Source organism: Vulpes vulpes, chromosome 2 (assembly GCF_048418805.1).
Source record: "Vulpes vulpes isolate BD-2025 chromosome 2, VulVul3, whole genome shotgun sequence".
NCBI lineage: Eukaryota > Metazoa > Chordata > Mammalia > Carnivora > Canidae > Vulpes > Vulpes vulpes.
In genome coordinates, this window is record NC_132781.1 from 165134644 (window position 1) to 165151665 (window position 17022).

General features: G+C 52.5%; 2 protein-coding genes across 3 annotated transcripts in view; one reads left to right on the plus strand and one right to left on the minus strand.

Annotated features, from left to right (window-relative positions):
• PEX14 (peroxisomal biogenesis factor 14) overlaps window positions 1-6280 on the minus strand; it is a 140733-nt gene extending 134453 nt beyond the window's left edge. Inside the window, exon 1 of the mRNA XM_026011907.2 lies at window positions 5929-6280. Coding sequence (XP_025867692.1) covers window positions 5929-5964 — 36 coding nt within the window. The 5' untranslated portion in view covers window positions 5965-6280. The remainder of the gene's footprint in view (window positions 1-5928) is intronic.
• Window positions 6281-7992: 1712 nt separating this feature from the next.
• DFFA (DNA fragmentation factor subunit alpha) lies at window positions 7993-16640 on the plus strand. 2 transcript variants are annotated; one of them, XM_072751226.1, is made up of 6 exons: window positions 7993-8239; window positions 10174-10335; window positions 11816-11958; window positions 14736-14925; window positions 15109-15260; window positions 15865-16640. In XM_072751226.1, the coding sequence occupies exons 1-6, from the start codon at window positions 8116-8118 to the stop codon at window positions 16072-16074; spliced, it is 981 nt and encodes a 326-aa protein (XP_072607327.1). In that variant the 5' UTR covers window positions 7993-8115; the 3' UTR covers window positions 16075-16640. The 2 variants fall into 2 exon arrangements, with proteins under 2 accessions (XP_072607327.1, XP_072607326.1); XM_072751225.1 differs by having other exon boundaries at window positions 8033-8239; window positions 15696-16640.
• The last annotated feature ends 382 nt before the right edge of the window (window positions 16641-17022 follow it).

Genomic DNA, 17022 nt, shown 5'->3' on the forward strand with positions numbered 1-17022 from the left:
ATAAAGCTACAGCAATAAAGACAGTATTTCATGTGCAATAGGATAGACATAGAGATAAATGAAACAAAATAGAGCTCAGAAACTAACCTATGTATATATAATTTTTTAATTTTTTTTTTTTAAAGATTTTATTTATTTATTCTTGAGAGATAGAAGGAGAGACAGAGCCAGAGACACAGGCAGAGGGAGAAGCAGGCTCCATGCACCGGGAGCCCGACGTGGGATTCGATCCCGGGTCTCCAGGATCGCGCCCTGGGCCAAAGGCAGGCGCCAAACCGCTGCGCCACCCAGGGATCCCTAATTTTTTAATTTTTTAAAAATATTTTGTTTATTTAGAGAGAAAGAATGAGAGAGAGAGAGAGAGAGCGCGCGCGCAAGCGCGCGCAAGCACAGGCAGGGTGAGGGGCAGAGAGAGAAGCAGACTCCTTGCTGAGCAGGGAGCCCAATGTGGGCCTCCAGGATCACAGCCTGAGCCAAAGGCAGATGTCTAACCAACTGAGCTACCCAGGCACTCCCAATTTTTCAATTTTTGACAAAAGTGGCAAGACAATTCAATGGAGAAAGTGTAATCTGTTCAACAGATGATACTGAAATAAGTCATATCCATAAGGGGGAATAAAATGAACCCCGGCCTCTACCAGTAAGCATATGAAAAGATCCTAATGTTAACAGTCATCACAAAAATCCAAATCAAAGCCACAAGGAAATACCACTACATACTCACTAGAATGGCTAAAATTAAAAAAGACACAATACCAAGTGTGGGTGTGGATGTAGGACAAATGGAATGCTCATATATTGCTGGTGAGAATAAAAACTAGTACAACTTTGCAAAAACATTTAGGTAGTTTATTATAAGACTAAACATATACTTATCATGTGACCCAACAATTCCACTCATAAGTATTTACAAAAAAAAAAAAAGAAAAGAAAAGAAAAAAGAGAAAGAAAACCTCTCTCTTCACAATACACGTATTTATAGTAATCCCAAACTAGAACCAATCACGTGGGGGAACAGACTCGAAGGTGACTTTCAGGATCCCCAGCTCCTAGTATCCATGCCCTGAGTGGTCCCATTGGCATGAATGGCCCCTGTGACTCGCTTCTAGCCAACAGGGCATGGATGGCAAAGGTGGCAGGAAGCATGTAATTAACATGTGTTTGGTTACACTAGTAAGACTCCCCTACTGGCTTTGAGGAAGCCAAGTGACCATGTCAGGAAGACCCCTGTGCCAAAAAACTGAGGGTGGCCCCTGGCTGACTGCCAGTAACAAAGTGAGGTACTCAATCTGCAGGCCATAAGGAACTAAATGCTGCCAACAGCCATATGTGCTAAGAAGCAGATCCTTCCCCAGTCAAGATCCACATGAGATCACAGCCCCAGCAAACACCTTGATGTCTTGCCTTGTGAGGCTCTGCTAAACTGTGTTCTGACTCATGAAAACTGAAACAAAGAATGTGTGTTTTTGGTAATCTATATAAATCTATTGTAATACTGTTATGCAGTAAGAGATGATTAACAGAATCCAAATGTCTATAAACTGGTGAACAGATGAACAAATTGTGACATACCTATACAAGAGAATATTACACACGAATAAAAAGTAATGAATTACTGACACAACAATGTAAGTTAATGTAAGTTCCTCAAATGTTACTCTGAGCAAAAGAACTGAGACACAAGGGGCACCTGGGGGGCTCAAGGGTTGAGCATCTGCCTTCTGCTCAGGTCCTGATCTCAGGATCGTGGGCTCGAGTCTCGCATCGGGCTCCCCGCAGGGAGCCTGCTTCTCCCTCTGCCTGTGTGTCTGCCTCTTTCTGTTTGTCTCTCATGAATAATAAATAAAATCTTAAAAAAAAAAAAAAAGAGAGACACAAAAGAATGCATACATTATGAATTCATTCAAAAAGACTAAAATCACTGCCGAACGTAATCAATAGTGATAGCACTTCAGATTTCCTGAGGCCAAAGGCCAGTACTTACTGGGACACAGCATAAGGGAACATGTAGGAATACCAGAATTGTTTTGATCTTGATTGTGGTAGTGGCTACACAGGTATATACATTTGTCAAAACTCATTAAATTGACCACAACACACCTACTAGAATTCCACAGTAAAAGTTTTGGCCATAAGGATTCTGTCACTCAATAAGCTATTAAATTAATCTATGGATTATGAATAATGGATATAGTCAGACTAGGGGCAAACTTTAAGGGGTTTGGACAGTGACAGGAAGGACACCAGGGAGGCTTCTGAGGTCCTTGTAATGTTTGATTTCATAATGTAAGTACTGGTTACATATGTATGTTCACACTGAAAATTCACCAAGCTAGATACAGGGCTTATGTGCTTTCTATGTATATGTTAAACTTCAGTAAAAAAAAAAAAAAAAAAAAAAGAAAAGAAATAGAAATTTAAAGACTAGGGGATCATTCTAGATTAAAGCGTACTAAGAGAAAAATCAATGCAATCCCTATTTCTTGATTGGATTTGGAGTTTTCTTAATAGGGAGAATCTGAATGTGGACTGTATTATTAAACATTTTATCGATATTAAATTTCTTGTGTGATAATAGTATTATGGTTACATTAGACAATAATCTCACTCTTATGACAAGGTGAAGTATTCTAGGATGGAATACCATGATGTCTGTAACTCACTCTCAAATCCTTAAAAAAAAATACATGTAAAGAGACAGAAATAAAGCAAACTCAGCAAAATGTAAACACTGTATCTCAAAGTTCTTATGGGAGTTTTACAAGAGTTCCCTCTGTTACTCCTTCAACATTTCTACAGGTTGGAAATTTTTCAAAATAAAAAAAAAGTTGAGGGGGAAAATACCTCATTTGAACTACTATTACTCAAGAGTTCGGCAGACTTCCAAACCTGTGCATAGATTCTTCAAGAAGGAAACTAACACTCACTGAGCACTTAGTGTGCAGCAGGTGTTCTTTACATTCATGATTTCAGTCAACCCTCAGAACAATGCTTCAGGGTAATCATTTATTTTACAAAGGGAAAAATAGGTCAGAGAGGTGGAGTGGCAAGTGAGTGCTGGAGTTCAAAGTCTGTCGAAACACAAGGCCATGCTCTTCTACTCCTTACTGTCTCCACTGGGTTCTTCTCCATTCCCTGCTTCTGTGTTTTCTCAATCCCAAATGTAGTCTATCCAGGGAATCTCAACGGACCTGAAATCTATATTCTGTAATACGTTCCATATTCAATAACCACTAAACAATCAGACTGAATCATGCTTCTGCTCTTCTGGTGGAGAAGTGCAGAAACAGGATAACAGGGATCCCTGGGTGGCGCAGCGGTTTGGCGCCTGCCTTTGGCCCAGGGCGCGATCTTGGAGACCCGGGATCGAATCCCACATCGGGCTCCCGGTGCATGGAGCCTGCTTCTCCCTCTGCCTGTGTCTCTGCCTCTCTCTCTCTCTCTCTCTCTCTGTGACTATAATAAATAAATAAATAAATTAAAAAAAAAAAAAAAAAAAGAAACAGGATAACAGCTCCCACTCCTATGGGCCATACCACGAACAGACTAGAAGGGCCTCTCCTAAGAGATCAACCATGCAAACTAGAGTAACATGGGGGAAACAGAACAAGGATGAGAAGCAATAAATATGATTTCTAAGTCCAAGAGAATGTCTTGAAAAAAGACCAAAAAGATCAGCATTATGAAAAAAGCAAGTGTGTCACCATCTGAGAGTCACAAAGGACAGCTAGGATAAACACCAGCATTTGGGGTATTCCTTTAAATTGGAAAGAAATTGTTCCAGAACAAAGAAAAGAACAGCTTTAGTGGGCTGGTAGTCAACATGTGAAAAATGATATCCTAAAACATTATAATAAGGCTTGAGAAAGATTTCTCTCATTGGCGAGTGAAAATCCAGAGTTTAATGAATGCAATAATAACATCACAGCATGACAAGCACTATTCCAAAATAAGTTAATTTGGGGACACCTGGGTGGCTCAGTTGCTTAAGTGTCTGACTCTTGGTTTTGGCTCAAGTCATGATCTCTGGTCTGGGGATGAAGCCCCCGGCTGGCTCCACACTCAGCAGAGAAGTCGGCTTGAGACCCTCTCTCTCTCTCTCTCCTCTTCCCTCTGCTCCTGCCCTGCTTGCACACACGGGTGCACACATTCTCTCTCTCAAATAAATCTTTAAAAGGTTTAAATAAGTTAATTTATTTACTCCTCAGAGAAACCCTCTAAGACAGGCACCAGAATTATTCCTAGTGGTGCAGATGGAGAAACTAAAGCCAAAGAAAGCTGTAAGCAGCGAGGCTAGGATCCTAAGCCGGCAGGACGGCCCCCGGGCCCATGCCGCTGTTCTCCGCGGCCTCTCAAAGGAAGAAAGGGTTGACCGTCACCCTGTGTCTTTCAGAACGAGAGACCGAGGCCACAAGGCCGACCGACGGAGGCCTTCTGTGAAATAAACACTGACTCGGTCCCGAAGGTAAAATGTGTTATTTCTTGCAAACCAGGTTTACGGGAATTTGCAAGTAATCCTTTCCATTCCACTCTGCTTTGACTGCAGAACCAGGGAAGCCGAGTGGATCAGGATCTGACAGTGAAACGGCAAGCGAGTCCTGCGGGAGCTGGTTCCTGGTCAATGTGCACCTGCGGCTTAGTGCTAGACACGGACAGGATCCGGCATGGAGGGATCTAATGGCCCGCACCCGGCCAGCGTCCTGGGGCAACCCCAGTTCCAGCAGCTCTGGACAGGAGGGCGAAGGACAGGCAGAGCCGACACGCAAACAGGTGCGGGCCAAAGCCCCGCAAAGGGCCTGGGAGCCGCTGCACACCTACCGGGGGCACAATCTCCTGAACCAAGGGGCCCTCGGGCACTAGGACGGCTGCAGGTGGCGGGCTGTTGGGGGCCTTCCCCGCGCTGGCGACCTAAGGCCCTGGAGCAGTCGGGGCTGACGGCCGCGGTCCGAGCGGTGGGCGATCCTAGCACGCGGCGGTCGGCAGAGCCGGGGTTCCAGGGGCCCCGCGGCGCGAGGCGGGAGGGGGCCCGGCCGCCCCAGGATCCCAGACCGCCCGGGGCTCCCGCCGCTCCGACCCACACGTCGTCTCCGAGTCGCTCGCCGTAGCAGAAGCTGGTCTGGGGGCAGGTGCTGTCCGCGCCGGGCCTGAGGCAGCCCCACCGCCGGGGACGCGGAGGGAGCGGCTTCAGGCGGCGCCCCCCGGAGACGAAGGAGGGAGCTGGAGCGGGAGGGGCGGGGGCGGGTTCGGGTTGGGGTCAGGGTCGGGTCCGCGTCGGGGTCGGACCGGGGTCCGGGGTCGGGGCGGGGGCAGGGGCGGGGTCGCGTCGGGGTCGGGGCGGGGGCGGGTCGGGTCGGGGTCCGGCGTCGGGGTCGGGTCAGGGTCGAGTCGGAGTCGGGGTCGGGGTCGGGTCGGGGTCGAGTCGGGGTCGAGTCGGGGTCGGCGTCGGGGTCGCGATCGGGGTGGGGTCGGGTCGGCGTCAGGGGCGGGGTCGGCGTCGGGGTCGGGTCGGGGTCGGGGTCGCGGTCCGGCCTCCGGCTCCCCCGCCCGCGCCGCCCCGCCCGCGGATCCCGTCCCGGAGGCCCCGCACCGCGACCTGCTGGGGCCCGGCTGCGGCAGGAACCCCGGGCCCGCGAAGCGTGGGGCCGACCCCGCGGCTGACGGGCGGGAGCGGGCGGCTCTGCAGGCGGCGGCCCCCCCCGCGCCCCCCCGCGCCCCGAGGCCCACGGCCCCTCGCGGCCGCCCCCGGGCAGAGCCCCGCCGCCGCGGCCGCCTGCGCCCCGAGGGTCCCGCCGCCTCCCGGCCGAGCGCAGGCGGCACCGACCCGCGCGGGGCCGCCGGGGGCGGGGCCGGGGGCCTGAGGTCGCGGCCGCGGGGCGGGGAGGCTCGGGGCGCCGCGGCAGCCGCGGCGGGGCAGCCCTCTCCCCTCACCTGGCTCGGCGGCTCTGCCTGCTCCGAGGACGCCATCTTCCTGAGGCCTGGCTAATCCATCGCCGCTGGGCGAGCGCCTCCCAGGAGCCCCCACGCGCTCGCCCGCCCAGACCAGAGCAGCCGGCACCGAGCAGTCGATGAGGGCGCCAGCGGGAGCCTCGCCCGCGAGCAGGGCGCGCTCGCACGGCCGGGTCACCCCGCGTGTGCCCTCGGGCCCCGCTGCCGGCAGCATCCTGAGCCCGTCCTCGCTGCTTCATTCTCTCTGCATTACGTCGCGGTCCAGCCCCACGGTGCCTCGGGCACAGGCATGGACTCGCTAGGCCTCGCACGAATGAACGAATGGGAAGGAACGTGGAAATTAGTCAAGAAATGGGCCGGCTCGGTATGGTTTGCGGAGAGCCTAGGCGGATGCTCAGCCAACCGCAGCGTCTGAGGAGCCCGCCCGCGGCTTGCACGCCTCCGGGGGACGCTGAACGGGGCTTTCCGCGGAGGAGACCCTTCTCGTCCTCTAGAGTCATCGAGTTGTTAGGGTTTAGGCCGAGTGTGGGGTCGCACATAAAGATGGCACGTGTTACACAGTGGGTCAGTCCGTATTGCGGTGTTTTGATGGATTCTGGAGTATTCAAAAGGGCTGCCTCAAAGAATAGTTCTCCCTACAAAGACTGTTGTTTTGTGTTTCTTGGTGTGTTTTTGTTTTTAAGATTTTATTTATTCATTCATGAGAGACAGAGAGGCAGAGACACAGGCAGAGGGAGAAGCAGGCTCCACGCGGGGAGGCCAAGGTAAGGCTGAATCCCAGGACCCAGGGGTCATGACCTGAGTCAAAGGCACGCCCAACCACCGAGCCCCCCAGGTGCCCCCAACACTGTTTTAAATGCTTGCCCTTATCTTATGAGATAATACCTTATTTTCTTATAAACAAAGTATGGAAAAGACTGAATGAATATGGCCTATTTCTCATTTACACAATAGGCCTCCCCTTTTAAGCGACGAACTTTTTAAAATTTTTTACTATTATTTTAATATTAAACGTTTTTCAGAGGGGGTAAGTACTAGTATTAGAAGAAAGGAATATGGGCAGCCCGGGTGGCTCAGCGGTTTAGTGCCAACATTCGGCCCAGGGCGTGACCCTGGAGACCTGGGATCGAGTCCTGCGTCAAGCTCCCTGCAGGGAGCCTGCTTCTCCCTCTGCCTGCGTCTCTGTCTCTGTGTCTCTCATGGATAAATAAATAAAAATTTAAAAAATAAAGAGGAATTTATTGCCAAGCAGCAGCTGGACAACGTCAAACAGTGATGTCGTTCGAATCTTTCCCTTTCCTCTCTGATTTCTTTGAGACCTGAATGTTTAATCTGGTTATGTAAGTGTTTCGCTCCAGGATCCCAACCCAATTTGCACAGATAAAGCTGGGGATCCAACTGGTGGAAACGTATCTTACGCTTCTCTGTTAAATTTTCAACAGGACTGAAAACTACAGTCATCAATTTTTAAAATTCCTTCAGGGGCGCCTGGGTGGCTCAGTCGGTTGAGCATCTGCCTTTAGCTCAGGTCATGATCCCTGGGTCCTTGGATCCAGTCCCACGTTGGGCTCCCTGCTCTCTGAGGAGCCTGCTTCTCCCTCTCCCTCTACTTATCATTCCCCCTGCTTGTGCTCTCTGTCTGTCAAATGAATAAAATCTTGAAAAAAAAATTGACTTCCTTCAGATTATCCTGAGGTTTGAGACCTCTCGCAGATCCTTTAAGCATGAAGAGGGAAAACAAATTAATACGGCACAATGATAGACTGTTTAAGTATTAATATCATGCATCTATGTATGTAAATAAGAGTGCGCTAAAAACCCAAGGGAGTATATATGTGTCTTTCATAATGCAAAATAAATCCCTATTGACCCCATTTTGATCCCGCTTTTGAGACTAAATATAAAGTAGAAAAAACACTTCTCTGCCAAATCCAGCAACATAACGAAGTAGGCTCTGAGTGCAGAGACTACATCTCCCGGCATGCCCCCGGAGCCAGACGTGATTAGCGGCAACTGGAACTACAGCTCCCGGCGTGCCTCGGTCCCACGCGTGACGTGCCGCAGCGAGAACTACATCTCCCGGCACGCCCCGGGCTAGGGAGGGGCGGGACGGCGTCGCACAGGGCCTCGCCTGCTTCCCCGGGGTCGGCCGGGCCCGCTCTGCGGAGGATGGCGCTGGTCGGGGCCGCCGAGGCCGAGACCCGGACTCTGAAGCCGTGTGTGCTGCGCCGCAACCACAGCCGCGAGCAGCACGGCGTGGCGGCCTCGAGCCTCGAGGAGCTGAGGCGCAAGGGTGGGCGCGGGCCGCGGGCGGGGCTGAGGGCGCGGGCGCTGCCGAGCCGGCCTGGCGAGGGTGTCCGCGGGGCGGCGGGGTCCGGGCGGGCTCCGTGCGGGATCCTGGGCGGGCTCCGGGGGGGCTCCCTGCAGGGTCCGGGGCGGGCTCCGGGGGGCTCCCTGCAGGGTCCTGGGCGGGCTCGGGGGGGCTTCCTGCAGGGTCCTGGGCGGGCTCCGGGGCGGGCTCCGGGGGGCTCCCTGCAGGGTCCTGGGCGGGCTCGGGGGGGCTTCCTGCAGGGTCCTGGGCGGGCTCCGGGGCGGGCTCCGGGGGGCTCCCTGCAGGGTCCTGGGCGGGCTCCGGGGGGCTCCCTGCAGGGTCCTGGGCGGGCTCCGGGGGGCTCCCTGCAGGGTCCTGGGCGGGCTCCGGGGGGGCTCCCTGCAGGGTCCTGGGCGGGCTCGGGGGGGCTTCCTGCAGGGTCCTGGGCGGGCTCCGGGGGGGGCTCCCTGCAGGGTCCTGGGCGGGCTCCGGGGGGGCTCTCTGCAGGGTCCTGGGCGGGCTCCGGGGGGGCTCCCTGCAGGGTCCGGGGCGGGCTCCGGGGGGCTCCCTGCAGGGTCCTGGACGGGCTCGGGGGGGCTTCCTGCAGGGTCCTGAGCGGGCTCCCTGCAGGGTCCTGGGCGGGCTCCCTGGAGGGTCCTGCAGCTCGGGTGAGGAGCACATGCCATAAGCCGCCCCACGCGCCCCAGCTGCTGCACCTTCAGCTTCCTCACGAGCAGAATACGAGATTTCCAGTCCTATTTACAGGATTGTTGCGACTCTCAAAGTCGATGATGGGTTTACATGAAATATTATGAGCCAGTAGCAATAGATTGTTTATTCAGGGAAGCTCTGAAAGGTGAAAGGTGAGAGCCGAGCCCTCCCGGGGAATCTGCATCCAGGGTGGGTGTCGGTGCGCGGTGCTTCCTCTCAGAGTCACCGAGACCCACAAGATCCCACAGATCCAGAAGCAGACAAAGCATCATAAAGGCTTTAGTGACGTGGTTCTTGCTGCATCAGTGCTCGTATATTTCTGGGGCATTAGGGTTGCTGAAGTTTCAGTTCCCCTGAGCGCGTGGTCCGGATGCACGGGGCACAGAAGCTGGTATCGGAGCTTGTGTTCTCTGGAGCAGCCTCGGGAGGCTTGCTGTTCTGTTTGGGTGCCCGACAGCATCGCCCAGCCCGATCGGTAGTCTCGGGGCCACTTTGCTGTTCTCTCTCCTCCCTTTCACATCTTAGACTTTGCCATCGCTAAATGGGATGGTCACAGACCTGCCCTGGACAAGCCTCTTGCCCTTTGACAATAAAGATGAGAAGCCATCAATACAAACTTTTGCTTTTCTTGGGCCTTCGTGTAGGGTTAGAAAGGCTGCAGAGAATGACGCCACGAAGAACACAAAGCCGTTTCCTTTTTTTCTATTTCTTTCTTTCGACATTTGACAGAATTTGAGGTGACCGCTACTTAAATGAATGAAAGGCCACTCGTTCACAAGGAATCAGACTTTGTTTTTCATCCAAGTAAAGATGCGAGTGCCTCCCAATGTGGATATAGAGCAGCTGGAGGAAAGTCTCAGGAGTCAGGTTGTGGGTTTAAATCTCAACTCTGACACTTACTGTGGGACTTTGGACAAGTTACCTAAGCTCCCTGGGCCTTGAGTTTGACATCTGTAAAATGGAAATAGCAATCGTACCTACCTTACAGGATTTTTAGGAGATTAAATACTGTATACAAAAGGCACTTATTACCAGGCATGTGGGAAGTGGTATATTAATGCTAGTAACTGTAGTTATTATTGTAGTTCCTGTTAACTACCAAGAATTCTGCTGTGCTCCGGGAACACACGTGTAGTGAGAGTCCAGAGACTGATGTAGTTTCCTTATGGATACTTGTCAACTGCCAAATATTCTATTCCTCTCAGCCTGTGACATTCTGGCCATTGATAAGTCCCTGGCACCAGTCACCCTGGTCCTGGCAGAGGATGGCACCATCGTGGATGATGACGATTACTTCCTGTGTCTGCCTTCCAATACTAAGTTTGTAGCGTTGGCCAGTAACGAGAAGTGGACATACAACAATTCAGGTGAGAAACTCTGGCCATGGGATCCTTGGGTGGTGCAGCGGTTTGGCGCCTGCCTTTGGCCCAGGGCGCGATCCTGGAGACCCGGGATCGAATCCCACATCGGGCTCCTGGTACATGGAGCCTGCTTCTCCCTCCGCCTGTGTCTCTGCCTCTCTCTCTCTCTCTGTGACTATCATAAATAAATAAAAAATTAAAAAAAAAAAAAAAGAGAAACTCTGGCCATATACAAAATCACCTGCAACACGACAGCCGCCCTGATTCGGTTTAGTGCACAGCCACCTGGTTGCCGCTTGTCTGGTTCGGCATTTATGCAGCTAACGTTTACTGAGAGCCTTCTACATGCCAAGGCATGGTGCTGAGTCTTGGGGGAAAGATGAATGAGATGTGGGCTCAGTTATCAAATAACTCATAGACCAAAAGTAACTAAAATGCAGCATGGCCATGGGAGATCAGTGCTGTAGGTGGAGTCAGGCTGCCAGGCTTCACTCCAGATTGTTATTTACTAGCTGTGTGACCTTGGGCACTTTTCCTAACTTCTTAGCACCTTACTGAGGTAATGATTATAGTACCTCTCTCTCCTAGGGTGTTGTAGGGATGATAGAACATAATATATATCAAACCAGGGTTTCTTGACAATGCTATTGACATTTTGGGCTGGAGAATTCTTTGTTGTGGCATCTGTCCTGTCCGTTGCAGGATGTTTGGCAGCGTCTCTGCACTTTGCCCACTAGATACTAGTAGTGTCCCCTTACCCCAATCCTGACAGCCAAAAATGCCTTCTGACATTGTCAGATGTCTTTTTGGGGAGGCAAAATCACTCCCAGTTGAGAACCACTGATAAAAAGCATTTAGGTCTTGCCTGATACCCAGAAAGGACTCGGTAAATGTTACATCGTCACCATTACTATAGATACAAAGGGACTAATATTGATGAATGGGATCGAAGGCTAAAAAAGTGTTCCCCGTTGAAGACGGTCCCCATGCCACTAAATTGAGGGAATCCCTCTTCAGCAGCGGCCCTACCAGCCACCTTTGTACTCAGCCCCAGGAACTGTGTCTACCGTTCCTCCAGTCAGGGACAAGACTAATCCCAAGCACAGAAGTGCTGGCGACAATGAATGTCTTTGTATACAAAAACAAGCCCCAGAGACACAAAAACTCACCTAAAGGGAAATGTGGTAGGGTCCTGTGTGTGCATGACAATGCATCCGGTTTAAAGTGGCTTCTTTCTGTAAGGAAGATACAGAGCAGCTTCCCACGGAAATAAATAAAAGGTAGAAGAGAAGGGAAAATCTAGGCCTTGGATGAGGATTGTGCTTCCCACGAATCCTTGAGAAAAGGCGCTTCCTTCACCACTGAAATTAAATGGTCGGTAGGAAGGACGTACAGATATCCTCAAGGCCTGTGTGTTGGAGGAGGAGGTGAAAACAGCACTGTAGGTCACTCTGACTGTGACTGGTCTTTTTCTCCCCTACATCAGATGGAGGCACAGCCTGGATTTCCCAAGAGTCCTTTGATGTGGATGAGACAGACAGTGGGGCAGGGCTGAAGTGGAAGAATGTGGCCAGGCAGCTGAAGGAAGATCTATCCAGCATCATCCTCCTGTCAGAGGAAGACCTCCAGGTGAGGCCCCTCTGCATCCTGCAGCCACACTCGGTCACCCGGCCTCCGCTGCCCCCAACCCCTTAGTTTCCATGTGCCTTCCCATAATAATTCAATTATTTCTTAATTTTTAAACAGTATTTTGTTGACAACCAAGACTTTTCATTTTCTAATTCTCGCACCTACAGTGGAAAATACAGATGCCTGGGGGCACCTCGGGGTGCAGTCGGTTAAGGGCCCGCCTCTCGATTTCAGCTCAGGTCGTGATCTTGGTGTTGTGAGATTGAGCTCCACGTTGGGCTCTATGCTCAGTGCAGAGTCTGCTTGAGATTCTCCTTCCCTCTGCTCCTCCCCTTGCTCATACTCTCTCTCCCTCTCTCTAAAAATAATAAAATCTTGGGCAGCCCGGGTGGCTCAGCGGTTTAGTGCTGCCTTCAGCCCAGGGCATGATCCTGGAGACCCAGGATCGAGTCCCACGTCAGGCTCCCTGCATGAAGTCTGCTTCTCCCTCCGCCTATGTCTCTGCCTTTCTCTCTCTCTTCTCTGTGTTTCTCATGAGTAAATAAATAAAATCTTTAAAATATATTATAAATAATAATTAATAATAAAATCTTAGAAAAAAAAGAAAGATGCTCAGGCTCCACATAGACCTAGTTTGGCTCACCAAAGGAGTTAAGGATGTAGTGCCAAAGAATGTGGAGTCAGGAGGAGCCAGATTAAATCCCAGCTCCATCACTATGACTCTGAGCCAGTAAGCCTCTTTGCATGCGTTTCCTGTCCAGTAAAACTGGGATGAAAATAGTATGTGTTAATTCCAAAAAATATTTCTTGAGCCCTTGCCCTATGCCTGGCATGGTTCTGTCTGGGGGTACAGTGATGAACAAGCCAGACAGAGAATTCCGATGGAGGGAGGCAGACAAAACAGGAAGCATATTGGAGGAGGAGTAGGTGGGGCAGTGTGCGGAGGGCGGCGGGGCTAGTAGTCTAGATTGGGGGCTCCAGGGAGGCCCCTGCAAGGAGGTGGCTTTTTAATAATTTTTTAAACTTACAAACTTACATATTTTTGAATAAATAATGAAAATACATTCACATGGCTCAAAATCCAAGAGGTACAGAAGAATATACTGGTAGCCAAAAAGTGAAACCAGCCCAAATGCTCATGCACCAATGAGTGAGTAAATGTGGTCTGTCCACACAGTGGAATATTATGCAGCCCTTAAAAGGAAGGAAGTATTAACCCATTGCTGTGACACGGATAAGCCTTCAAAATATGCTGAGCAAAAGAAGCCAGACATGAAAGGCCACAGATGGGGGATCCTTGGGTGGCTCAGCGGTTTGGCACCTGCCTTTGGTCCAGGGCATGATCCTGGAGTCCTGGGATCGAGTCCCGTGTCAGGCTCCCAACCGGGATCCTGCTTCTCCCTTTGCCTGTGTCTCTGCTTCTCTCTCTGTCTGTGTCTATCATGAATAAATAAATAAAATCTTTAAAAAAAAAAAAAGACCACAGATTTTATAGTCACATTTCTATGAAGTGGCCAGAATATGCAAATCCATACAAAGTAGAAGATAGGTTAGGGCTGCCAGGGCCTGGGGTTGGGAGCTTTGAGGAGAAATAGTACATACTAAGGAGTACAGTTCTTTTCGGGGTAGTGAAAATATTCTAAACTGGATCGTGATGATGACTGCACAACTCTGAATGTTCTAACCCACTTAGGTGTACGCTCTACAGGGGTGAATTGTGTGGCATGTGTCTTCTATACCAATAAAGCTGTTTTTTGGAGGGTGGGTGATATACACGAAAAATCTGAGTCCTGCCTCTAGCCACCGGGTTTCCCTTCCCAGAGATAAGCAATATCTCAGTTTCCCATTCTAGAGATATTTTATATACCAGACAAATATGTTTTCTCCTCCCTTCTATTACACAAGTGGAAGCATATCTACTTTTTCTTAAAGAAATATTTGGAGAGCGGCACCTGGGTGGATCAGTTGGTTGAGCCTCCAATTCTTGATTTTGGATCAGGTCATGCTTTCAGGGGTCGTGGCTCCACGCTCAGCAGGGAGTCTGCTTGAGACTCCCTCTCCCTTTCCCTCCCCCCCACCACCACGTGCACACACACATCTCTCTAAAATAAATCTTGGGATCCCTGGGTGGCGCAGTGGTTTGGCGCCTGCCTTTGGCCCAGGGTGCGATCCTGGAGACCCGGGATCGAATCCCATGTCAGGCTCCCGGTGCATGGAGCCTGCTTCTCCCTCTGCCTGTGTCTCTGCATCTCTCTCTCTCTGTGACTATCATAAATAAATAAAAATTAAAAATAAAATAAAATAAAATAAATCTTTAAAAAATATTCCAGGGTTGCTGGGTGGCTTAGTTGGTGAAGCATCTCCCTCCCTCTGCCTGCTGCTCCCCCTGCTTGTGCTCTCTCTCTCTCTGTCAAATAAATAAATACAATGATAAAATGTTTGAAGAGTATTCTAGATCAGTATGTAAAAGACACTTGTTCCCCTTTTTTCACCACTGCATAATATTCCCTTTTGTACGTGTACCATGACTTGTTTAAGGGGTCTCCCCCACTCTTGGACGTTTGGGTTATGCTGCAAAAAACTTAGACCAATGTCATCTCACACACATGCTTGTCCATAAAACAAATTCCCAGCAGCGTGGTTGCCACACCCTGGCAGGTTCGCAAGAGGCGGCAAGTACACGGATTGCTGAAGGAAGGAGGGAGCCTGCCGAGGACAGGTTGGGGCCGCCGTGTGTTGACAGTATCTTTAGGTTAAAGTCTGTGTTTGCTTGTTAGGTGCTCATCGATGTTCCGTGTTCAGACCTGGCTCAGGAACTTTGCCAAAGTTGCGTCACAGTGCAGGGGCTCCAGGACACCCTCCAGCAGGTTCTTGACCAGAGGGAGGAAGCCCGTCAGTCCAAGCAGCTCTTGGAGCTTTACCTCCAGGCTTTGGAGAAGGAAGGCAGCATCCTGTCAAAGCAGCAAGGTAGGACTCAGCGGCCAGGGGAGTCACCCTGAGGGCCGAGGGCCTGGAGAGCCTTTCCTGGGGGAGCCGGCGTTCCTGATGTGCTCCAGGAAGGGCGAAGCCACAGCTGCTGGCCTCCTGAAGTGGCGCGCTCCCGTCTTGCTCATTGCTGCTTGCGATCCCTGTCTCACGTCTGCTTTGCAGCATCCAGCGGCGACCTCAGCGACGAGGTGGATGCGGGCGACCCGGGCAGTAACGGCGAGAGCACCTCCAAGATTGCACTCGCGAGCCAGGTCCTCGCAGCGCTGAAGGAGAAGCCGGCCCCGGAGCTGAGCCTGTCCAGTCAGGATTTGGAGGTGGGCGAGAACCGGGGGCCCTGAGCCCCCCCCGCGCCCCCCCCCCCCCCCCCCCCCCCCCCGCCAGTGCAGCCCTGCAGACCCCCGGGCGGGAGGGCGGGAGGGCGTGCGGCTCAGCGCAGCTGACTCGGAGCTGCCGTCCCATTTAATCTCTGTCAAAATGGCTTGAACGAAACGGGGCCCTCGCTCCGCTCCTCAGACATCATGCTCTGGGCCCAGGGCTACAGAACGAGCCAAGCTGGCAGGGGGGACGCAGGGCTCAGGCTTCTGGCTCTGTCGGCACCTGAGGCTCCGTACTCGTAAACCATCGGAGGGAAAGGCACGTCCGGGGGGTCCCTCGCGTCCTCCTCGGCGAGCGCCTCCCCAGTGTAGCTGGAAGGGGGGACACCTGTGACCGGCGTGTGGCCGCGTTTCCCTAAGTGGAGGACTTTACAGTTGCTCCCGGGAAACTTCCCTGCAGAGACCCTCTCCTGTTGGCGTCAGAGGGTAAGACGAGGCCGTGACCGCCGACTGGGCAAAGCCGGCATTGGAGCGCGCAGACAGCGCGGGCTGTGCCCCTGGGCGCGGGGCCGCCGCGGCTCTCACTGGTTCTCTCTCGCCGCAGCTGGTCACCAGGGAAGACCCCCGGGCGCTGGCCGCTGCCCTGAGCTGGGGCCTCGGGAAGACGGAGGCCGTGCAGCAGGCCTGTCGCCAGGAGCTCAGCCTGCGCCTCCAGCAGGTGCAGAGCCTGCGCTCCCTGCGGAGCGTGTCGGCGAGGAGCCCGCGGCCCGCACGACCGCAGGAGCCCAAGCGAGCCAGGCGGGAGCCCACGTAGCCACAGCTGGAAGGCCCGTGACCTTGTTTTATTTTCCATAAACCCCTCGTGCCTGGATCTCCTGAGCTGCTGCGTCACGGCGCGACCCCGACCCCGACCCCGACCCCGACCCCGACCCCTGCCTCGCCCGCTCTCCTGCAAGTGGCCAGACGCCAGCCGCCGCCGCCCGGAGAGCCCTCCGCCTGCCCTGGATGCTCGGCTGCGGCAACAGCGCCCCACGCCTTCCCAGGGCACCTCGCGTCCTCCGTTGGACAGAAGCTGTAGGCGCAGTGGACAGCAAGGGTCGTGTTTCAGGCTCCCCGTCCTTGTTCTGAAGCCAGAGCTGCAGAATGTCAGACACAAATCATGGTGGAGAAGGTGACGTAACAGAGTTGGTTTACAGCCGCCAACTTGTTTCTCCAGGGGTTTCTCGGTTTGTGTAAAGGCGCGTAGTAAGTCTGCAGACCTAGGGACACGGGGAGAGTGTGGTTCGCCATTTCCAATTGTGAGATTATGTCTGTTGCCAGTTGTCTAATCTGTTTTATCGGCCGCTGGGAGGAAAGGTCATTAAATTGATCTCCATGCGATACGACTGTGTGTGTCTCTGGGTGCAGAGCAGAGGCTTCTGGTCCATATACATCCTGTTCCTGTACAGACTTGTTCTTAGGGTTTCGTACACCGATTTGGAACAGATTTTCAACATCTCCATCTTTGCCCCACGAATCAAAAATACTGGCTGGGGTTAGTCTGTCCGGTCCACCGCAGAGCTTCAGTCGGCAGCTCGGGCGACGCCGAGCAGAGCGGCGAGCCCAGCCCGCAGCTGAAACGGTTAAACGAAGCAACTAAGGAAGAGCCGGGTACCTGGCACGGAGCAGGTCCCCTCAGCTCCCCAGGGGCGGCGCGGAGCAGGAGCAAGACAGCTGCGGAGGCTCCGGTCTGGGTCCATGAGGCGAAGACCTTAGTCTGCAA

Excerpts from the sequence above, each read along its gene's own strand:
- DFFA (XM_072751225.1), top strand. The coding sequence starts at position 8,116 with ATGGCGCTGGTCGGGGCCGCCGAGGCCGAGACCCGGACTCTGAAGCCG. Across the intron at positions 8,240-10,173 it reads CGAGGAGCTGAGGCGCAAGG|CCTGTGACATTCTGGCCATT; the intron begins GTGGGCGCGGGC and ends TATTCCTCTCAG. Across the intron at positions 14,926-15,108 it reads CATCCTGTCAAAGCAGCAAG|CATCCAGCGGCGACCTCAGC; the intron begins GTAGGACTCAGC and ends TCTGCTTTGCAG.